The following is a 22,179-nucleotide window of genomic DNA, read 5'->3' as shown; positions in this document are numbered from 1 at the left end:
TCTTCCCCCAGCTCCTGTGAGCTCGCAGCACCCATGGGTGCCCCCGGAAGCGCACCCTGGGGTACGTAGGGGTACATTTGGGTACGTGTAGGGACCCCCGGGCCCTGCAGGACCGCGGCAGTCACCCCGCAGCCCTCCGAGGGCTGTGCTGGGCCAGCGGCCAGGGGCTGGGAACGATTCGAGTCCTTTCCCAAGGCTTGGAGCCGCCGCAGGAGGAGACATCCGCCTCCCACGGCCGTCCCGGGACACGGGGAGGCAGCGGGGGCCGCGAGGCAGCGAGCTGAGCTGAGCTGAGCTGAGCTGCTGCCAGCAGGCCTGCGGCGCGTTTCTTCTCACCCTGGCGGGGAGCGAAAGGAAAGGTAAACAGAGCTGGGAGGGATTGCAAACACCCCCCCCCAACCACCACCACCACCACCACCGCCCCGGCTGGGAAATTCGGACAGCAGCACGAAAAGGAGCAAGGGGAGACAAACAAGGAGGGGATGGGGGGAGAGGCTGGCTCCTCGGAGCCCTCCCGGGGACACCCAAAGTCTGGGGGGAGCGCAAGGGTCCGTGCGTGCTGCTGAGCCCGCAGGGAGCTCCCCTGCCCTGAAAAAGACAGGGGACGGGGGCTGCCTGCACCCCCAGCCCCGCTCCTGGACAGGAGGAGGACGCCCTGAGCCAGCAGGGGCAGGGTGCAGAACACAAGGAGGTCAGGCAGCGGCGTGGGGAAGGGAGACGCTGCCTCTGCACAACCTCCCCGGGGCCTCCAGCTTCATGCAGCCCGAGGAGAACTCCCCAGACACGGCTCTGCTCTTCCTCAGAGGAGACACTCACCTTCCAGCAGGTTTTACCAGCACGGCATGAATTTAATCATGACATATATACAGGTGCCGCACCGATGACCGCGATCGCTTCGTACGGGCTCACCCACAAAACCTTACAGAGAGCTCGGGGAGCTCTGAGCGCGACCGGGCTCAGACACCGCACAAAACTCCACTCCTCTGCGTCAGCTCCTCCCTGCAGAGAAGGTTTCCAGGGAACAGCCCAGAAATAAAGTGTAATTAAGAAAAATATCACACCGTGGGGCTGTTCTCAGGCACGTCGCGCAGCCCCGGTAATGTGCTCAGGGAGGCTGCAACATCAGCCGAGCTCAGAGCCTTCGTTTGCAGCCCTGTATTTAACGAGCAGCTACAACCTGCCAGCTTTACTGCCAGGGCAGGCCTGCAAAGCAGCTGTCAGCCTGTCAAAATTTACACACCCCAGGTTCAGAGGGATCCCCCAGCCCCAGGGAGAGAAGGGTTGTGCAGTCAGCAGCGGGGTTTTGGGGCTCGCGTACAGAGCAGTGACCCCAAACCCCTGCTTCTGCCCCACCGGGCTGCCAGGGCAGCGGCGAGACGGCACAATTTGTCGTCTTCTTTCTTAAATCTCACAGGATTAAAAGCTACAGCAACCCCTTCCCTAGAATAAATATCACTGCCCTCGTAGGGCCGATGCTCGGTTCTGCTTCCTTCCACCCACGGCCCTGAAGAGGAGAGGTCAGTGCAGGCACGGAGATCTTCTCCCTCCAGAAGTTGTCCACGGCTCAGAGCTGGGCGGGATGCCGGGAGAACCAGCCAGGTTCTGAAGAAATGGGGGTCAGAGTTCACTTTTTTTTTTTTTTTGGTTGTTTTGTTGTGTTTTTTTTTTTGGTGTTCGTAGCGACGGTGACTTATTGAGACATCCCAAACCACCTCACGCTTGAGAAAGGAGCGAGACTTTATTTACATAAAGTCATCTGAATCGTTGCCATCCTGTGGGAAGAAAGAGAAGCGGGATGGTTGTGCACATTCAAATGGAAAACGGCGAAGCGGCGCGTTCAGCAGGATTTCAGGTTTGCCATTTATCCTGGACTCCTGCCCTCTCAGCACAAACACCGCGAAATCGGAGCAGGCAAACACCCGGGAGCGGCCCTGGAGCGGGAACAGCCCTGAGCGAGGCCCCGTGTTGTGAAACAGGGGCGGTTGTTTGCTGATCCCTGGAGGAGGCAGGGGTCGGGCTCACCCCAGCAGCCCCAGGGTGCTCGCCAGGAGGAAAATCAGGGATTCCTGAAAGCCACATCCTCCGCTGACAGGGAGTTAGGGACTAGGACGCAAAAAATGGATTTTAAGCTGAGGGTCACCGGGCTGACCTCCAAGAGCTCCTTGCCGAGGACCCCCCCAGGTGGGAAGGTGCACACGAGGCAGACCTCAGGCCAAGCGGTGCACACCAGGACCTCTTCCGAACCAGAGCCCTCCTCTGACCCAGCTCACTTCCCTCCTGCTGGCCCGTGCTCCTCTCAGCTGCGACACCTGCCTGCTCCCTGCAAGCACGTCGCCTCAAGCCTTCTCTTCCGCCCCTCCGAACCTACACCCATCCCTCCCTGAGCTGTTGGCCTGGTAGCTCCGGTTGGTTTCTCGTCAGAAGCGTGCGTCTTCCACCTCCGCTAAAGCAGCAAGGCGGCGTGTGCAGGCTCTCTGCCGGTAGGGAGACCCCCCTGCTCACATTTCGGGTCACTCCCCGACAGCCTGCAAGGCTGGAGCCCGACTTAAAGCTCCTCCTGCTCCTCCTCTTGGGTGGGAAGGGGATTAAGGAGGTCTTTGCGCACGTCACCAGCAGCACAGGCTCCACCTGGGCGACCCAGGAGCAGCAGGGCCCCCTCGGAAAAGCGAGGAGAGAGGCAGCGTCCTTCAACGGGAAGGGGCCAGGGAGCTGTGCTCTGCCACGCAGGAGGCGCTAGAAGCAGACCGCAATGCGGGAGCTGCCCCGCCCCAACCCCGCATTGAATTTCAGCCGCCTGCAAGGTTTCCGTGGGCATCGGTCGGCTCCTACCTGGTTGGAGGACATGTTCTCAGCCTTCATTAACGACGAGTAGCTCCTGAAAGGAAAAATCACATTATCTTACAGGATACGTTTCCAAAACCCACCGACGGAGGCACTTTGATAAAATGGGATCGAGTACCAGAAAAGCAATCTGTTTTGCCTTTCCAAATTCAGCCAGGCTGGACCGAATATTTGCTTATCTTGTCCTCTTTGGGTAATTAAAACAACCGGAGAAAGCGCACGTGCTGTGCAGACTCATTCTCCACAGCCTCTGCAGCTTTGTCCAGAACCCACCAGCTAAATCATATCGGGAGGCAGAAAACCCTTTGCTTTGGGGGTGGCGAAGAGGCAGCTCCAGGGAAAGGCTCAGCAGGAAGGCAGAGCCCTTACTCAGTAGCACGGACGTGCCTGCTGCTAGTTTCTCCTGGTTTAGTTTGCGTCTCTAAACCCTTTCTGATCTTTCCGTGTGTTGAACCCTCGAGTTTTTCGAATTCCAGTCTCGTTATCGCTCACACACAAACAACAGCCTTCAAAGCAAGCCTTCGGGGCCGGCTGGCACGTCCCGTTCTGCACAGGGCAGGCAGGAAGGGGGCGGGGGGGGGGGGAAACGAGATCCAAACGTTGCCGCACGTTCGGTGGCTGGATGGCAGAAAGGTCAACGCGACATTTCGAACCGCGTTCTGGGCTTCAAGGCGATTGTTTGCAGGGGAGAGCTGAGGATTCACACGCTTTTTCCCGACGCTGGGGACGCAGCAGGAAGCTGAGCGGCCCTACCTACGGCTCGGGGCTTTCCACGGCTCGCGCAAAGCTGGAGTGCGGTGAGGCTGCTCCCACCCCGCAGAGGGAGACAAGCGGCTTGCCCGACTTCCCTCGAGTTAGCAACAGATTTCGAAAGGCGCGGTTCCTTTCTGTTAACAATGGCTTACCATCCCAGTTTATTTTAGGCAAAAAAGGGGGAAATGCGTTTATTGTATAGACAAAGGAAACCACCGGGCCATGCAGACATCGCTGCAGCAGGTCAGCTGAGCGCTGAGTAACGCCGGGCCAACGATTAAACAAACCGCTGACCCGCGACCGTCTCCCGGCGCTGATGAAAAGTGCAGAAGTTCAGCGCTGGCACTGCCATTTATCACTCACCTAAGCTCTTCCAGCTCTTTCTTCTTCTTCATCTCTTCCTTTTCCTTCCGCTTCATCTCTTGGATCTGGGCTTTCTTCTCGTTCCTCTCCTCTCTGTCGCGGGCTTCCTTCTCGGCAGCCAGGTCTGGGAAGCGCTCCGCTTTGGTCTTCTCGAGCCGGTTCAGAATCTCGTTCACCTTCTTCTCCACCGTCAGCATTTTCACCTGGGGAGCGCAAAGAGCCGCGACGCCCACAGAAGAAAGAAAAATCCTTTCGTTCTGGCACTCGGCCTGCGGGAAGGAAACGCCCCACCTCCGCTTTCCCCATGGCTGAGCCCCACACAAACAGGTGCTCGGGAAAACCCCCGCCACCCCGTCCCACGCAGCAGGCTGCGTAACAGCGAAACGAGGCCGTTGCGCAGGGGCACACAACTAACGAGCACGAGCACTGCGAAGCACAGCGGCGGGACTAATTCGCCTTCTTGGCGCAGGCCTTGACAACGGGGCCGGGAGACGAGAATGGGCCCCTGCCGATTCCTGAGGTGGCGGCAGCAGGTCTCTGCAGACCACGAGGGGAAGAGAACATCACACGCTGCTCGCTCTGCGCTTTGCAGCGGGTTCTGCGTTTCCTGCCCTGCTACAGACTTGTTTTGGTCAGCCATCAGCGGCTCTGGAGAGCTTTCTATCCCAGCAGCCATGCCATTTAGGCACAGCGTTATCTGGGGACACCAGCTCAGGCTTGGGGATAGCTTAGTACACTGCCTTGACCCTACAGAGCTCAGCAGCTCTGCTTTCTCACAGGTTTAACAAACGCAGAGGGAGCTCTGGGGTGAGACAGCTCTCGAAGCAGGGACAGCAAAGCCAGAGACAGACACGACCGCATTGCTGCGGGAGAGCTGATCCGACCGACTGCTCACGGGCAGGCTCCTCAGGGACAACGTCAGCGGAGAGAAATCCCAGGCGAGAGCACAGACGGACGCGGGTGCCGCTGGGCATTAGCGGAGACATCACGCACACCGCACTGCTCTTTGGGAACATCCCGGACAGGCCTCACGGCCACAGGCGTCACCTCGCTGTGCTGAGGTGAGGCTCAGCCACGGATCCTCAGTTCAGGTATGCCCAAACACGCCCTGAGATCTCTCTCACGCTTTAGGAAGTAGGTCGTTCCCTCGCTTCGGGGCGAACGCTGAAGCCAAGCCCCCCAGCTGCTAGCAGGGAAGCGTCACAGCCTGCCGCCAGGCCGCCCTCCCTGGCCTGCAGCGAACACTCACATCCTTCTGCCTGTGAAAGCCGATCTGCCCCACGTCCATGTCCGCGGTCTTCTTCAGGTTAGTCCACGGCGTGTACACCACGTTGACGTTGTTCATCTTGCAGCCTAGGAAGGAGGAGAGAGAGAAAGGAAGGAGACGCCGGCCCCCTGCCGAAAGCAGATTTAAAGTCCTCCAGGCGAACGCAACCGCCGACGGTCGTTCTCGTCCCACCCGTCACTAACTAGGCAAGAAACGAAGGAAAAGGAGAGGTCCTTGCAGCGCCCCGGTGAAAGAGAAGAACGCCACACCACCGCCGGCTGCAGTAACAGGAGCGCTGCAGGCAGGGCTAACGAGCTCCAGATGGGGACCCCGTCCCTGCCAGAGGAGCGACCGCTGGGGAAGGGGGGGCCCCAAGGCGGTGGGAGAGAGGCGGCTGCGAGGCCTCTGGCTCGGAGAGCAGCGCGGGGGCACAAACGGCAACGTCAGAGGTTTAAAACCCCTCCTTCTGGAAGCGCAGCGGGCAGCCCCGGCAGCTGGAAGCGGCATCTGCCTCCCGTAAGAGCAGCGCAGGCTCGACAGAGGACGGCAGAGCAGAAGCTTGGCGAACACTCGACCCAAAATAGCACCCCCCCAGCGCGGAGCAGAAGCACGAACGCCTCCCACCCAGCTCCAAGCGACCTCCGGGACGCAGCGTTACCTTGGATGCTGTTAGCCTTCACGAGGTGGGCGCAGTCTATCAGAACTTCCTTCGGGATGTCGTCCACCGTCTGCCCCTGCCACACAGGGAGGCGACGTCAGCGGCTTGCCGCGGAGCACGAGGGGCTTCGGGGACCGAGGGGCACCCGAAGACCCACCACGGCCAGGCCGTGATGCCCTGCGAGCGCACCCAGAGCTCCCGCACTCCCTGTTTCACGCGGTTTTTTTGGAGTTTTCCACGTTGTTTTTAAGGAGGCTCGAAGCAAGGCTCTGCTCTGCTTTCCCCGAAAGGCTTTAGCAGCTCACGGGAGCGAGGAGGGCCTCGCGCAGGGCTCGCTGCGGGGTGGGACCGTGCAGCCCCTGGGCAGGTGAACGCTAACCAGGGCCTCTTAAACATGCGTGCCGTGGGCTCACCTTGTGCAAGCGGAGGTACACGTGGGCAGAAGAGAGCTTATCCACGTGAAACCTACAAAATAAAACAAAATAAACGCATTTAGCAGGAGGTAAGAGACGGCAGTCACCTGTCCTGAAGGACACTGCACGGCAGTCAGAGCTTCTCCTCCTAGGAGCACCGCTCACCTTGACGCGAGGCTGAAAAAATTAAAACAAAAATCCTTCCCCCCCCCCCCCCCCCCACTTCTTACTAAAAACGCTGCCCCACGTGCAGGCAGCCCTCACAGGATGAGCCCTCCAGCACCGGCACGTGAGCTCTCCCCTGTGCTTTCTGAGCCTCCTGCTCCCATTCCACTGCGCCCCTGTCAAGGAGAAGCACATCTAAAATGTGCCAGACGTGGTGAGGAGAACAATTCCCAGGAAAGCTCCACAGCAGGACCTGCACATTTCACTGAGACGGACCGAGGGCACCGAAAACTCACCACGGGTGATGCTGGTGTGAGCCGTAAAACACCAAAGGGATTGGGAACAGAAAACTTGCGTGGCTCAGGCAGTTTGAGGGCTGATCTCAAGGTCACTCCTAAGTACCGGCGTAGACATACCCTCAGTTATCTCGTGATACACAAGGTATGAGACAGAATATTGATGTGATGCTGCTAAAACACCACGTTCCTCAGCCCAAGAAAGATTTCTTCTGCTAGAGAGGAAAATTCTCCCGTGCCAGTTAGCTTCCTGCTGACAAAGTGTCCTCGCAGAGCACGCTAGCTACCAGGCTGTCACACAGAGGGGAGGCACAAGCACGGCTGGCAGCTCCAGTTCCAGCACGATGCCTGAACTCCTCCTGGCGAAGGCCTCTTTGAAGAGCCAGAAGCGCAATCTTGATTCAATCCCGATTTCAATCTTGATCGAAAGGTGATTCTCGCGACACACTGAGAGCAGCAGCTGCAACACGCCTGGGCTGCCCAGCTGTGCCTGAAGCAGGCTCTTGCACAAAAAAAACCCAAAACCCTCATCTAGGGAACCAACAGACTGCTCCAGCCGGCAGAGATGCCACCGCCAGCTGCCAGCAGGAGGGGGAACCCCCCTTCTCCTTTCTGCCGAGCCAAACGCGAACCGAAACCACGGCACAAACGTCTGGGCGCTTCCTGTCGCCAGCCTGAGCCGCTCACGGCGGGTCTGAGGCCAGCAGCTTCGGCTTTTACTTGTCAGGAGGCAAAACGCCCAAATCCCCCGCTCCCGCTCTCTGCCTCAGCCCCCTGAGGCTGCAGTGGCTGCGGGACGGGCCCACGGTGAGACTGAGCACAGGCGGAGGGAAAGACAGCGGTGTTCCCTAGGCACAGCATTTACTGCTGCCCAAAAACCTTCCAGCTCCGTCCCCGGGTTCCTCCGTGATTTCAGCCTCACGTGTTGCTGTTTCCGCTCCCCCCGTCCTCCGTCAGCTTTCTGCGCCCGCTGCCTGCCCTCGCCTGCACACGGAGATTTCCAGAGCCGTTCCCTTCGAAGCACCCCGGGGGGGGGGGGGGGGGGGGCCCTTCCCGTTCACCCGCGCCCGTTTCCCAGGCGCGGGGAAATGAAAAATCAGCGCCAAACGGTGCCCCGGCACCCGTCCGTGGCTCTGCCGCGACCCACGGCCACCCCGGGACTGCAGTTAAAGGACCGAACAGCCCGGGGAAGGGGAGACCGCGGCACCCACGGGAGCCTGAGGGTGGTGCTGCGATCCCTCAGCAGCACCGGGAGGCAATTCGCTTTGTTCGGTACCCACCAGATGTCTTCGGGCCAGCCGTACTTGATGAGGTCTTCATCTGCGGGAATAAAAGCGTCACCAAACCTGTCAGCAAACCAAGGCGCCCGCCGAGGCCCCACGAGAGGAGAAACCGGCCACGACGGGGCAGGGGCAGAGAGGGGCTCCGGCACGCAGGATGCCAGGAACCGCCGTGGGGGCGAGGCTGAGGATCCCCAACCGTCCCCCCCTAGTTCTAGGGGTTTTCTGTCGCGACGTTCCTCCGGCTGTGCGGGGAGACTTTTAGGGAGAGCCCTCGAAACAGCCAGGGGAGCGCTCTTCCCCCAGCGAGCCCCCCCGGCTGCACACCGGCTGCTGCTGCGCGAACAGGAGGGGCGGCAGGACCGAGGGGGAAAGTTCCCTCTGGTTCCCCTAGAGGAAGGGACAGGGGAGAGAGCTTCCCGAGCACGAATGCTCACCGGGAAGAGGAAAAGCCCAGGCTGATTTGCAGAGAGATACCAGACACCACCAGGAAGAGGTGCTCTGTCTGTCCGTCTGTCTCCGGGCAGCCCGGTGGTTCTCACCTCGCTTAGTTTGCAGGAGTGGCCGAAGCCTCGGCTGCTCCGCCTAGAGGATTGCCGAGGCCTGCCTGCCCTAACGAACGGCGACCCAGCGGGTTGCAGAGGGGTGAGTCAGAATAATCTGCAGGAGGGGATGAGGTTTCAAGCAACACACCGCAGCCATCCGGCCCCAAATGCCCTCAGGAACCCCAAACCTACCTTCAGGCACCCCCCCCCCGCACCCCTGCTTTCGGCACACTTACTTTCGTACTTATCCTTTCCCATGTAAATGGTGTAAACGGCAGGAGCAGCTGGGGGACAGAGAGAGGAAAACAAGTCAGGAGGGGCGCGGACGGGCCCCGGTGTCAGGGATCAGACAAAAACCCCGGGAGCACCCCCAAAAACCTGAGGAGCACCCCCAAAAACCCGAGGAGCACCCCCAAAAACCCCGGGAGCACCCCCAAAAAACCCCGGGAGCACCCCCAAAAAACCCCGGGAGCACCCCGCCAACGTCCCTCGGGGAGCCCGAGAGGGTTCATCTTTTTTTTTTTTTCATTTTTTTTTTTTTTTCATTTTTTTTTTCCTACAGTTCTGTTGAGTTTGAGCGGTGCCACGGCCACCCGCCCCGGTGCCGCGCCGAAATTTGGCCTCCCCTGCCACGGAGCCGCGGGTTTGAGCGGGAGGGGACGCTGGGGGCAGGAGCGCGGCTGCCCACGCCTGCAATTTCCCGCGTCTTCTTCTCGTCGACGTCGCGGGACGGAGAAGAATCCACACGCAGGTGACGGAAACTGCCCCCAAACGCCATCCTCGGAGAGCGCGGCGTCGGCTCCGGCGTTTCCAGAGGCACCAGAAGAGAAAACACCTCGCTACGTGGAGGTGGGACGGCTCGGATCCCGAACCGCCCGCCGGTCCTGTTCTTTTTGGGGGTATTTTGTACCCCAAAATCCGGTGTCGGCGGCACCGAGGCCAGACAGAACTTCTCAAATGAAAGCGGCCGCCGTTTTAATTGCGTTTAGCCAAAACGTAACAGCGTCGTACGGCCGGGAGGGGGTGGGGGGGGTCAACGAGTGGAAAAAATCCGCTCCGGACACGCGGGAAGAGGAGGCCAGGGGAGTGAGAGATCACCGCGGGCACAGGCACGGCACAAACCCGAAATAAAAACGCTCGGGAATGAAGTTTCGGAAGCAGCAACTTGGGGAGAACGCCGCCAAGAGGGCGGGGGGAGCGCGAGGCTCACGGTTACGCCATTCGGCTCCCGCGTTTCGCAGCGCGGGGGCTTCCAAACGAACCCCACGGGGCCCCGCGCGCCCCCCCGGCCGCTGCGTCGGGCCCTGCGGAAGCCGTTTTGTTCCCTGGGGACCAGCTCAGCCCAGTGCGGCCCAGTTGAGACCAGCGGAGACCAGTTTGGCGCGGCGCAGCCCGGTTTAAGCCGGTTTAGCCGGGTTTATCGCAGCGGAACCCAGTTGAGCTCAGTTTAACCCGGTGAAGCCCAGCACAGCGTCAGTTCGCCCGGTTTAGCCCGGTGCAGCCCAGTATGACGGGTCCAACGGAGCCCGGTTCAGCACGGTTCAGCCCAGTTCGGCCCAGTTCAGCCCGGAAAAGCCTGGTAAACCCTGGGTCAGCCCAGTTCGGCCCAGTAAAGCCCTGTAAAGCCCCGTTCAGACCCGTAAAGCCCGGTAACGCACGTTCGGCCCGGCTCGGCCCCGTTCGGCCCGGCTCGGCCCCGTTCGGCCCAGAAAAGCCCGCTTCGGCCCCGTTCAGCCCGGCTTGGCCCCGTTCGGCCCCGTAACACCCGGGTCAGCCAGGCTCGGCCCACTTCGGCCCCGTAACGCCCGCTTCGGCCCCGTAACGCCCGCTTCGGCCCCGCTTCGGCCCCGTTCGGCCCCGTAACGCCCGCTTCGGCCCCGTTCGGCCCCGTAACGCCCGCTTCGGCCCTGTTCGGCCCGGCTCGGCCCCGTTCGGCCCAGAAAAGCCCGCTTCGGCCCCGTTCGGCCCAGAAAAGCCCGCTTCGGCCCCGTTCGGCCCGGCTCGGCCCAGAAAAGCCCGCTTCGGCCCCGTTCGGCCCCGTTCGGCCCAGAAAAGCCCGCTTCGGCCCCGTTCGGCCCAGAAAAGCCCGCTTCGGCCCGGCTCGGCCCCGTTCAGCCCGGCTCGGCCCCGTTCGGCCCGGCTCGGCCCCATTCGGCCCGGCTCGGCCCCGTACGGCCCAGAAAAGCCCGCTTCGGCCCCGTTCGGCCCGGCTCGGCCCCGTTCGGCCCAGAAAAGCCCGCTTCGGCCCGGCTCGGCCCCGTTCGGCCCCGTTCGGCCCAGAAAAGCCCGCTTCGGCCCCGTTCGGCCCCGTTTGGCCCAGAAAAGCCCGCTTCGGTCCGCTTCGGCCCCGTTCGGCCCGGCTCGGCCCCGTTCGGCCCAGAAAAGCCCGCTTCGGCCCCGTTCGGCCCAGAAAAGCCCGCTTCGGCCCCGTTCGGCCCGGCTCGGCCCCGTTCGGCCCAGAAAAGCCCGCTTCGGCCCCGTTCGGCCCCGTTCGGCCCAGAAAAGCCCGCTTCGGCCCCGTTCGGCCCGCTTCGGCCCAGAAAAGCCCGCTTCGGCCCCGTTCGGCCCGGCTCGGCCCAGAAAAGCCCGCTTTGGCCCCGTTCGGCCCCGTTCGGCCCCGCTCGGCCCCGCTCGGCCCAGAAAAGCCCGCTTCGGCCCAGAAAAGCCCGCTTCGGCCCAGAAAAGCCCGCTTCGGCCCGGCTCGGCCCAGAAAAGCCCGCTTCGGCCCCGTTCGGCCCGGCTCGGCCCCGTTCGGCCCGGCTCGGCCCAGAAAAGCCCGCTTCGGCCCCGTTCGGCCCAGAAAAGCCCGCTTCGGCCCCGTTCGGCCCAGAAAAGCCCGCTTCGGCCCCGTTCGGCCCGGCTCGGCCCCGTTCGGCCCAGAAAAGCCCGCTTCGGCCCCGTTCGGCCCCGTTCGGCCCCGTTCGGCCCAGAAAAGCCCGCTTCGGCCCCGTTCGGCCCGGCTCGGCCCGCTTCGGCCCAGAAAAGCCCGCTTCGGCCCCGTTCGGCCCCGTTCGGCCCCGTTCGGCCCAGAAAAGCCCGCTTCGGCCCAGAAAAGCCCGCTTCGGCCCCGTTCGGCCCGGCTCGGCCCCGTTCGGCCCGGCTCGGCCCCGTTCGGCCCGGCTCGGCCCCGTTCGGCCCGGCTCGGCCCAGAAAAGCCCGCTTCGGCCCCGTTCGGCCCGCTTCGGCCCCGTTGGGCCCCGTTCAGCCCCGTTCGGCCCGGCTCGGCCCAGAAAAGCCCGCTTCGGCCCCGTTCGGCCCCGTTCGGCCCGGTTCGGCCCGGCTCGGCCCCGTTCGGCCCGCTTCGGCCCAGAAAAGCCCGCTTCGGCCCCGTTCGGCCCGCTTCGGCCCAGAAAAGCCCGCTTCGGCCCCGTTCGGCCCGGCTTGGCCCCGTTCGGCCCGCTTCGGCCCAGAAAAGCCCACTTCAGCCCCGTTCGGCCCGGCTCGGCCCCGTTCGGCCCGGCTCGGCCCCGTTCGGCCCAGAAAAGCCCGCTTCGGCCCAGAAAAGACCGCTTCGGCCCAGAAAAGCCCGCTTCGGCCCAGAAAAGCCCGCTTCGGCCCCGTTCGGCCCAGAAAAGCCCGCTTCGGCCCCGTTCGGCCCGGCTCGGCCCCGTTCGGCCCAGAAAAGCCCGCTTCGGCCCCGTTCGGCCCAGAAAAGCCCGCTTCGGCCCCGTTCGGCCCGGCTCGGCCCCGTTCGGCCCAGAAAAGCCCGCTTCGGCCCCGTTCGGCCCCGGTTCGGCCCAGAAAAGCCCGCTTCGGCCCAGAAAAGCCCGCTTCGGCCCAGAAAAGCCCGCTTCGGCCCAGAAAAGCCCGCTTCGGCCCCGTTCGGCCCAGAAAAGCCCGCTTCGGCCCCGTTCGGCCCAGAAAAGCCCGCTTCGGCCCCGTTCGGCCCAGAAAAGCCCGCTTCGGCCCCGTTGGGCCCGGCTCGGCCCAGAAAAGCCCGCATCGACCCCGTTCGGCCCGGCTCGGCCCCGTTCGGCCCCGTTCGGCCCGGCTCGGCCCAGAAAAGCCCGCTTCGGCCCCGTTCGGCCCGGCTCGGCCCCGTTCGGCCCCGTTCGGCCCGCTTCGGCCCCGTTCGGCCCGCTTCAGCCCAGAAAAGCCCGCTTCGGCCCAGAAAAGCCCGCTTCGGCCCCGTTCGGCCCGGCTCGGCCCAGAAAAGCCCGCTTCGGCCCCGTTCGGGCCCGCTTTGGCCCCGTTCGGCCCGGCTCGGCCCCGTTCGGCCCGGCTCGGCCCCCCCGTTCGGCCCAGAAAAGCCCGCTTCGGCCCCGTTCGGCCCGGCTCGGCCCCGTTCGGCCCAGCTCGGCCCAGAAAAGCCCGCTTCGGCCCCGTTCGGCCCGGCTCGGCCCAGAAAAGCCCGCTTCGGCCCCGTTCGGCCCGGCTCGGCCCAGAAAAGCCCGCTTCGGCCCCGTTCGGCCCCGTTCAGCCGCGTTCGGCCCAGAAAAGCCCACTTCGGCCCCGTTCGGAAGCCGAAGCCCCGTTCGGCCCGTTCGGCCCCGTTCGGCCCAGAAAAGCCCGCTTTTCGGCCCCGTTCGGCCCGGCTCGGCCCCGTTCGGCCCAGAAAAGCCCGCTTCGGCCCCGTTCGGCCCGCTTCGGCCCTGTTCGGCCCGGCTCGGCCCAGAAAAGCCTGCTTCGGCCCCGTTCGGCCCGGCTCGGCCAAGAAAAGCCCTGCTTCGGGCCCCGTTCGGCCCGCTTCGGCCCCGTTCGGCCCGCTTCGGCCCCGTTCGGGCCCGCTTCGGCCCCGTTCGGCCCGCTTTCGGCCCCGTTCGGCCTGGCTCGGCCCAGAAAAGCCCGCTTCGGCCCCGTTTGGCCCGGCTCGGCCCCGTTCGACCCGCTTCGGCCCGCTTCGGCCCCGTTCGGCCCGCTTCGGCCCGGCTCGGCCCAGAAAAGCCCGCTTCGGCCCCGTTCGGCCCGGCTCGGCCCCGTTCGGCCCGGCTCGGCCCAGAAAAGCCCGCTTCGGCCCCGTTCGGCCCGGCTCGGCCCCCGTTCAGCCCCGTTCGGCCCGCTTCGGCCCCGTTCGGTTCCCCGGCTCGGCCCAGAAAAGCCCGCTTCGGCCCCGTTCGGCCCGGCTCGGCCCGGCTCGCCCGGCTCGGCCCGGCTCGGCCCGGCTCGGCCGACCCGTTCGGCCCGGCTCGCCCCGTTCGGGCCCCGTTCGGCCCGCTTCGGCCCGTTCGGCCCAGAAAAGCCGGCTTCGGCCCCGTTCGGCCCAGAAAAGCCGGCTTCGGCCCCGTTCGGCCCAGAAAAGCCGGCTTCGGCTCCGTTCGGCCCGGCTCGGCCCCGTTCGGCCCGGCTCGGCCCCGTTCGGGCCCGCTTCGGCCCCGTTCGGCCCCGCTTCGGCCCGCTTCGGCCCAGAAAAGCCCGGCTCGGCCCCGTTCGGCCCGCTTCGGCCCGGCTCGGCCCCGTTCGGCCCGTTCGGCCCGCTTCGGCCCCGTTCGCGGCCCGCTTCGGCCCAGAAAAGCCCGCTTCGGCCCAGAAAAGCCCGCTTCGGCCCAGAAAAGCCCGCTTCGGCCAGAAAAGCCCGCTTCGGCCCAGAAAAGCCCGCTTGGCCCCGTTCGGCCCCGTTCGGCCCGCTCGGCCCCGTTCGGCCCGGCTCGGCCCGTTCGGCCCAGAAAAGCCCGCTTCGGCCCCGTTCGGCCCGGCTCGGCCCCGTTCGTGCCCGCTTCGGCCCCGTTCGGCCCGGCTCGGCCCGTTCGGCCCGCTTCGGCCCCGTTCGGCCCGCTTCGGCCCAGAAAAAGCCCGCTTCGGCCCAGAAAAGCCCGCTTCGGCCCAGAAAAGCCCGCTTCGGCCCAGAAAAGCCCGCTTCGGCCCCGTTCGGCCCGCTCGGCCCGTTCGGCCCGGCTTCGGCCCCGTTCGGCCCAGAAAAGCCCGCTTCGGCCCAGAAAAGCCCGCCTTCGGCCCAGAAAAGCCCGCTCGGCCCAGAAAAGCCCCGCTTCGGCCCAGAAAAGCCCGCTTCGGCCCCGTTCGGCCCGCCTCGGCCCCGTTCGGCCCGCCTCGGCCCCGTTCGGCCCGCTTCGGCCCCGTTCGGCCCGCTTCGGCCCAGAAAAGCCCGCTTCGGCCCAGAAAAGCCCGCCTCGGCCCCGTTCGGCCCGCCTCGGCCCCGTTCGGCCCGCTTCGCCCCGTTCGGCCCGGCTTCGGCCCCGTTCGGCCCGCTTCGGCTTCGGCCCCGCTTCGGCCCAGGCTCGCTTCGTTCGGCCCGCTTCGGCCCAGAAAAGCCCGGCTCGGCCCCGTTCGGCCCGCCTCGGCCCCGTTCGGCCCGCTTCGGCCCCGTTCGGCCCGCTTCGGCCCCGTTCGGCCCGCTTCGGCCCCGTTCGCCCCCTCGGCCCCGTTCGGCCCGCTCGGCCCAGAAAAGCCCGCTTCGGCCCCGTTCGGCCCGCTCGGCCCCGTTCGGCCCGCCTTCGGCCCCGTTCGGCCCGCCTCGGCCCCGTTCGGCCCGTTCGGCCCCGTTTCGGCCCGCTTCGGCCCCGTTCGGCCCGGCTCGGCCCCGTTCGGCCCGGCTCGGCCCCGTTCGGCCCGGCTTCGGCCCCGTTCGGCCCGCTCGGCCCCGTTCGGCCCGCTCGGCCCCGTTCGGCCCCGCTCGGCCAGAAAAGCCCGCTTCGGCCCCGTTCGGCCCAGAAAAGCCCGGCTCGGCCCCGTTTTCGGCCCGCTTCGGCCCCGTTCGGCCCGGCTTCGCCCCGTTCGGCCCGGCTCGGCCCGCTGTTCGGCCCGGCTCGGCCCCGTTCGGGCCCGGCTTCGGCCCAGAAAAGCCCGCTTCGGCCCAGAAAAGCCCGCTTCGGCCCAGAAAAGCCCGCTTCGGCCCCCTTTTCGGCCCGGCTCGGCCCCGAAAAGTCCCGGCTTCGGCCCCGTTCGGCCCGGCTCGGCCCGTTCGGCCCGGCTCGGCCCCGTTCGGCCCGCTTCGGCCCCGTTCGGCCCGCTTCGGCCCCGTTCGGCCCGCTTCGGCCCAGAAAAGCCCGCTTCGGCCCCGTTTCGGCCCGCTTCGGCCCAGCTCGGCCCGCTTCGGCCCGGCTCGGCCCGCTTCGGCCCAGAAAAGCCCGCTTCGGCCAGAAAAGCCCGCTTCGGCCCACTTCTATAAAAGCCCGCTTCGCCCAGAAAAGCCCGCTTCGGCCCCGTTCGGCCCGCTTCGGCCCAGAAAGGCCCGCTTCGGCCCCGTTCGGCCCGCTTCGGCCCCGTTCGGCCCGCTTCGGCCCCGTTCGGCCCGCTTCGGCCCCGTTCGGCCCGCTTCGGCCCCGTTCGGACCCCCGTTCGGCCCAGAAAAGGCCGCGTTCGGCCCAGAAAAGCCCGCTTCGGCCCAGAAAAGCCCGCTTCGGCCAGAAAAGCCCGCTTCGGCCCAGAAAAGCCCGCTTCGGCCCAGAAAAGCCCGCTTCGGCCCCAGAAAGGCCCGCTTCGGCCCAGAAAGGCCCGCTTCGGCCCAGAAAGGCCCGCTTCGGCCCGGCTCGGCCCGCTTCGGCCCAGAAAAGCCCGCTTCGGCCCAGAAAAGGCCCGCTTCGGCCCCGAAAAGCCCGCTTCGGCCCAGAAAAGCCCGCTTCGGCCCCGTTCGGCCCGCTTCGGCCCCGTTCGGCCCGCTTCGGCCCCGTTCGGCCCGCTTCGGCCCCGTTCGGCCCGCTTCGGCCCCGAAAAGCCCGCTTCGGCCCCGTTCGGCCCGCTTCGGCCCCGTTCGGCCCGCTTCGGCCCCGTTCGGCCCGCGGCTCAAGCCCGGCTTCGGCCCCGTTCGGCCCAGAAAAGCCCGCTTCGGCCCAGAAAAGCCCCCGCTTCGGCCAGAAAAGCCCGCTTCGGCCCAGAAAAGCCCGCTTCGGCCCAGAAAAGCCCGCTTCGGCCCCAGAAAAGCCCGCTTCGGCCCAGAAAAGCCCGGCTCGGCCCAGAAAAGCCCGGCTCGACCCGGTTCGGCCCAGAAAAGCCCGCTCGGCCCAGAAAAGCCCGGCTCGGCCCCGTTCGCCCGGCTCGGCCCCGTTCGGCCCGGCTCGGCCCAGAAAAGCCCGCTTCGGCCCAGAAAAAGCCCGCTTCGGCCCAGAAAAGCCCGCTTCGGCCCAGAAAAGCCCGCTTCGGCCCAGAAAAGCCCGCTTCGGCCCAGAAAAGCCCGCTTCGGCCCAGAAAAGCCCGCTTCGGCCCAGAAAAGCCCGCTTCGGCCCAGAAAAGCCCGCTTCGGCCCAGAAAAGCCCGCTTCGGCCCCGTTCGGCCCGGCTCGGCCCCGTTCGGCCCGGCTCGGCCCCGTTCGGCCCGGCTCGGCCCCGTTCGGCCCGGCTCGGCCCCGTTCGGCCCGGCTCGGCCCCGTTCGGAACCCCGCTTCGGCCCCGTTCGGCTGCTTCGGCCCGCTTCGGCCCAGAAAAGCCCGGCTCGGCCCCGTTCGGCCCGGCTCGGCCCCGTTCGGCCCCCGTTCGGCCCGCTTCGGCCCAGAAAAGCCCGCTTCGGCCCAGAAAAGCCCGGCTCGGCCCCAGAAAAGCCCGCTTCGGCCCCGTTCGCCCGCTTCGGCCCCGTTCGGCCCGCTTCGGCCCCGTTCGGCCCGGCTTCGGCCCCGTTCGGCCCGGCTCGGCCCCGTTCGGCCCAGAAAAGCCCGCTTCGGCCCCGTTCGGCCCGCTTCGGCCCCGTTTCGGCCCGGCTCGGCCCCTTCGGCCCGCTCGGCCCCGTTCGGCCCGGCGGCCCCGTTCGGCCCGGCTTCGCCCAGAAAAGCCCGCTTCGGCCCAGAAAAGCCCGCTTCGGCCCAGAAAAGCCCGCTTCGGCCCAGAAAAGCCCGCTTCGGCCCAGAAAAGCCCGCTTCGGCCCAGAAAAGCCCGCTTCGGCCCAGAAAAGCCCGCTTCGGCCCCGTTCGGCCCGGCTTCGGCCCGTTCGGCCCGCTTTCGGCCCCGTTCGGCCCGCTTCGGCCCAGAAAAGCCCGCTTCGGCCCAGAAAAGCCCGCTTCGGCCCAGAAAAGCCCGCTTCGGCCCAGAAAAGCTCCCGCTTCGGCCCAGAAAAGCCCGCTTCGGCCCGTTCGGCCCGCTCGGCCCCGTTCGACTATGCGAGGCCCGGCTCGGCCCCGTTCGGCCCGGCTCGGCCCCGTTCGGCCCGCTTCGGCCCCGTTCGGGCCCGGCCCGGCCCCGTTCGGCCCGGAAAGCCCCGTTCGGCCCGGCTCGGCCCAGAAAAGCCCGCTTCGGCCCAGAAAAGCCCGCTTCGGCCCAGAAAAGCCCGCTTCGGCCCAGAAAAGCCCGCTTCGGCCCCGTTCGGCCCGGCTCGTCCCCGTTCGACCCGCTCGGCCCCGTTCGGGCCCGGCTCGGCCCCGTTCGGGCCCGGCTTCGGCCCCGTTCGGCCCGCTTCGGCCCCGTTCGGCCCGGCTCGGCCCCGTTCGGGCCCGTTCGGCCCGGCTCGGCCCCGTTCGGCCCGGCTCGGCCCCGTTCGGCCCGGCTCGGCCCCGTTTCGGTCCCGGCTTCGGCCCCGTTCGGCCCGGCTCGGCCCCGTTCGGCCCGGCTCGGCCCAGAAAGCCCGCTTCGGCCAGAAAAGCCCGCTTCGGCCCCGTTCGGCCCGGCTCGGCCCAGAAAAGCCCGCTTCGGCCCAGAAAAGTCCGGCTCGGCCCCGTTCGGCCCGGCTCGGCCCAGAAAAGCCCGCTTCGGCCCAGAAAAGCCCGCTTCGGCCCCGTTCGGCCCGCTTCGGCCCCGTTCGGCCCGCTTCGGCCCCGTTCGGCCCGGCTCGGCCCGTTCGGCCCGGCTCGGCCCCGTTCGGCCCGGCTCGGCCCCGTTCGGCCCGGCTCGGCCCAGAAAAGCCCGCTTCGGCCCAGAAAAGCCCGCTTCGGCCCGTTCGGCCCGCTTCGGCCCAGAAAAGCCCGCTTCGGCCCAGAAAAGCCCGCTTCGGCCCAGAAAAGCCCGCTTCGGCCCAAAAAGCCCGCTTCGGCCCAGAAAAGCCCGCTTCGGCCCAGAAAAAGCCCGCTTCGCCCAGAAAAGCCCGCTTCGGCCCAGAAAAGCCCGCTTCGGCCCAGAAAAGCCCGCTTGGGCCCAGAAAAAGCCCGCTTCGGCCCAGAAAAGCCCGCTTCGGCCCAGAAAAGCCCGCTTCGGCCCAGAAAAGCCCGCTTCGGCCCAGAAAAGCCCGCTTCGGCCCAGAAAAGCCCGCTTCGGCCCAGAAAAGCCCGCTTCGGCCCCCGTTCGGCCCGCTTCGGCCCCGTTCGGCCCGCTTCGGCCCAGTTCGGCCCGCTTCGGCCCCGTTCGGCCCGCTTCGGCCCCGTTCGGCCCGCTTCGGCCCCGTTCGGCCCGCTTCGCCCCGTTCGTGGGCCCGCTTCGGCCCGTTCGGCCCGCTCGGCCCCGTTCGGCCCGCTCTCGGCCCCGTTCGGGCCCAGAAAAGCCCGCTTCGGCCCCGTTCGGCCCGCTTCGGCCCAGAAAAGCCCGCTTCGGCCCCGTTCGGAAAAGCCCGCTTCGGCCCAGAAAAGCCCGCTTCGGCCCCGTAAAGCCCGCTTCGGCCCCGTTCGGCCCGCTTCGGCCCCGTTCGGCGGCCCGCTTCGGCCCCGTTCGGAAGCCCGCTTCGGCCCAGAAAAGCCCGCTTCGGCCCAGAAAAGCCCGCTTCGGCCCAGAAAAGCCCGCTTCGGCCCAGAAAAGCCCGCTTCGGCCCAGAAAAGCCCGCTTCGCCCAGAAAAGCCCGCTTCGGCCCAGAAAAGCCCGCTTCGCCCAGAAAAGCCCGCTTCGGCCCAGAAAAGGCCCGCTTCGGCCCAGAAAAGCCCGCTTCGGCCCAGAAAAGCCCGCTTCGGCCCAGAAAAGCCGCTTCGGCCAGAAAAGCCCGCTTCGGCCCAGAAAAGCCCGCTTCGGCCCAGAAACGCCCGCTTCGGCCCAGAAAGCCCGCTTCGGCCCAGAACGAGAAAAGCCCGCTTCGGGCCCAGAAAAGCCCGCTTCGGCCCAGAAAAAGCCCGCTTCGGCCCAGAAAAGCCCGCTTCGGCCCCGTTCGGGCCCGGCTCGGCCCCGTTCGGTGTCCCGCGGCTCGGCCCCGTTCGGCCACGGCTCGGCCCAGAAAAGCCCGCTTCGGCCCAGAAAAGCCCGCTTCGGCCCAGAAAGCCCGCTTCGGCCCAGAAAAGCCCGCTTCGGCCCAGAAAGCCGCTTCGGCCCAGAAAAGCCCGCTTCGGCCCAGAAAAGCCCGCTTCGGCCCAGAAAAGCCCGCTTCGGCCCAGAAAAGCCGCTTCGCCCAGAAAAGCCCGCTTCGGCCCAGAAAAGCCCGCTTCGGCCCCAGAAAAGCCCGCTTCGGCCCAGAAAAGCCCGCTTCGGCCCAGAAAAGCCCGCTTCGGCCCAGAAAAAAGCCCGCTTCGGCCCAGAAAAGCCCGCTTCGGCCCAGAAAAGCCCGCTTCGGCCCCAGAAAAGCCCGCTTCGGCCCAGAAAAGCCCGCTTCGGCCCAGAAAAGCCCGCTTCGGCCCAGAAAAGCCCGCTTCGGCCCAGAAAAGCCCGCTTCGGCCCCGTTCGGCCCCGGCTTTCGGCCCCGTTCGGGGCCCGGCTTCGGCCCCGTTCGGCCCCGCTCGGCCCCGTTCGGACCCAGGCTCGGCCCCTTCGGCCGCCGGCTCGCCGCCCGTTCGGCCCGGCTCGGCCCCGTTCGGCCCGCTCGGCCCCGTTCGGCCCGGCTCGGCCCCGTTCGGGCCCGTTCGGCCCGCTTCGGCCCCGTTCGGACCCGCTTCGGCCCCGTTCGGCCCGGCTCGGCCCCGTTCGGCCCCGGCTCGGCCCCGTTCGGCCCGGCTTCGGCCCCGTTCGGCCCGGCTCGGCCCCGTTCGGGCCAGGCTCGGCCCCGTTCGTCCCGGCTTCGGCCCGTTCGGCCCCGGCTCGGCCCCGTTCGGCCCGGCTCGGCCGCTTCGGCCCGGCTTCGGCCCGCTTCGGCCCGCTTCGGCCCCGTTCGGGCCCGCTTCGGCCCCGTTCGGCCCGCTTCGGCCCGTTCGGCCCGCTTCGGCCCCGTTCGGCCCGCTTCGGCCCCGTTCGGGCCCCGCTTCGGCCCCGTTTCGGCCCGGCTCGGCCCCGTTTGCCCGGCTTCGGCCCCGTTCGGCCCCGCTCGGCCCGTTCGGCCCCCGCTCGGCCCCGCTCGGCCCCTTTCGGCCCCGAAAACCCGCTTCGGCCCCTCTCGGCCCGGCTCGGCCCCGTTCGGCCCGCTCGGCCCCGTTCGGCCCGGCTCGGCCGCGTTCGGACTCGCCCGTTCGTGCCCAGAAAAGCCCGCTTCGGCCCAGAAAGCCCGCTTCGGCCCAGAAAAGCCCGCTTCGGCCCAGAAAAGCCCGCTTTCGGCCCAGAAAAGCCCGCTTCGGCCCAGAAAAGCCCGCTTCGGCCCAGAAAAGCCCGCTTCGGCCCAGAAAAGCCCGCTTCGGCCCAGAAAAGCCCGCTTCGGCCCAGAAAAGCCCGCTTCGGCCCAGAAAAGCCCGCTTCGGCCAGAAAAGCCCGCTTCGGCCCAGAAAAGCCCGCTTCGGCCCAGAAAAGCCCGCTTCGGCCCAGAAAAGCCCGCGGCCCAGTTCGGCCCAGAAAAGCCCGCTTCGGCCCAGAAAAAGCCCGCTTCGGCCCAGAAAAGCCCGCTTCGGCCCAGAAAAGCCCGCTTCGGGCCCAGAAAAAGCCCGCTTCGGTCGGCCCAGAAAGCCCGCTTCGGCCCAGAAAAGCCCGCTTCGGCCCCAGAAAAGCCCGCTTCGGCCCAGAAAAGCCCGCTTCGGCCCAGAAAAGCCCGCTTCGGGCCCAGAAAAGCCCGCTTCGGTCCCAGAAAAGCCCGCTTCGGCCCAGAAAAGCCCGCTTGCGGCCCAGAAAAGCCCGCTTTCGGAAAAGCCCGGCTCGGCCCAGAAAAGCCCGCTTTGGTCCCGTTCATTCAGCCCGCTTTGGCCCCGTTCGGCCCCGGCTCGGCTCGGCCCGAGAAAGCCCGCTTTGGCCCCGTTCGGCCCGCTTCGGCCCAGAAAAAGCCCGCTCGTCCCACTAAAGCCCGCTTCAGCCCCGTTCGGCCCCGCGGTAAAGCCCCGTTCGGGCCCCGGTAAAGCCCCGTTCGGGCCCCGTTCAGGCCGGGTCAGCCCAGTTCAGGCCGGGTCAGCCTGCTTCAGCCCAGTAAAGCCCCGTTCGGGCCCGGGAAAGCCCAGTAAAGCCCAGTTCAGCCCGGTAAAGCCCAGTAAAGCCCGGTTTGGACCCCGTTCAGGCCGGGTCAGCCCAGTATAGCCCAGTAAAGCCTGGTTCAGCCCCGTAAAGCCCGGTAAAACCTGTTTTGGCCCGGATCGGCCCGGTAAAGCCCCGTTCGGCCCAGAAAAGCCCGGTAAAAGCGCCGTAAAAGCCCGGTAAAGCCGGTTCAGACCTGTTCAGTGAAGGCCCGTTCAGCCCGCAAAGCCCAGTGAAGACCGGTTCAGCCCGGCAAAGCCCGGTTCGGACCTGGTAAAGCCCAGGTCAGCCCGGTAAAGCCCCGGTTCAGACTCCCGTTCAGCCCGTGCCGGCCCCGCGCTCACCGCCGGAGGTGAAGTAGAACACCATGGGCAGCGCCGCCGCCGCCGCCCGCTTCCTCCAGCTCCTGCCGACGGGGGCCGGAAGCGAGCAGTGCGCAGGCGCGCGGCGCGACGCCGCATGCGCAGTGCGGTGCTGGGGCGTTGCTCTCCGCGCCGTGCGCATGCGGCGCCTGGCTGGAAGGTGAAGCCTGAGAGAAAAGTCTGCGCATGCGCACAGCTGGCGGAAAGG

The 22,179-nt window shown here is 67.3% G+C and overlaps 1 protein-coding gene across 1 annotated transcript; it reads right to left on the bottom strand.

Moving 5' to 3' along the window:
* Positions 1 to 1,719: 1,719 nt before the first annotated feature.
* CCDC25 (coiled-coil domain containing 25) lies at positions 1,720 to 22,071 on the bottom strand. Its single transcript, XM_050710145.1, has 9 exons — positions 21,954 to 22,071; positions 8,818 to 8,865; positions 8,037 to 8,076; positions 6,296 to 6,347; positions 5,883 to 5,958; positions 5,207 to 5,310; positions 3,958 to 4,160; positions 2,830 to 2,875; positions 1,720 to 1,772 (listed from the first exon to the last, which is right to left on the bottom strand). Exons 1-9 carry the CDS (start codon positions 21,976 to 21,978, stop codon positions 1,743 to 1,745), a joined length of 624 nt encoding a protein of 207 aa, XP_050566102.1. The 5' UTR covers positions 21,979 to 22,071; the 3' UTR covers positions 1,720 to 1,742.
* Positions 22,072 to 22,179: the final 108 nt, after the last annotated feature.

Source organism: Cygnus atratus, chromosome 3 (assembly GCF_013377495.2).
Source record: "Cygnus atratus isolate AKBS03 ecotype Queensland, Australia chromosome 3, CAtr_DNAZoo_HiC_assembly, whole genome shotgun sequence".
NCBI lineage: Eukaryota > Metazoa > Chordata > Aves > Anseriformes > Anatidae > Cygnus > Cygnus atratus.
Note: the sequence above shows the minus strand (reverse complement) of the source record. Positions and strands in the feature narration are given on the sequence as shown.

Coding starts and splice junctions, on each gene's coding strand:
- CCDC25 (XM_050710145.1), bottom strand. CDS start 21,978: ATGGTGTTCTACTTCACCTCCGGCG. Junction 8,866..21,953: donor GTTCTACTTCACCTCCGGCG/GTGAGCGCGGGG, acceptor TCTGTCCCCCAG/CTGCTCCTGCCGTTTACACC. Junction 6,348..8,036: donor GGCTGGCCCGAAGACATCTG/GTGGGTACCGAA, acceptor TTTATTTTGTAG/GTTTCACGTGGATAAGCTCT.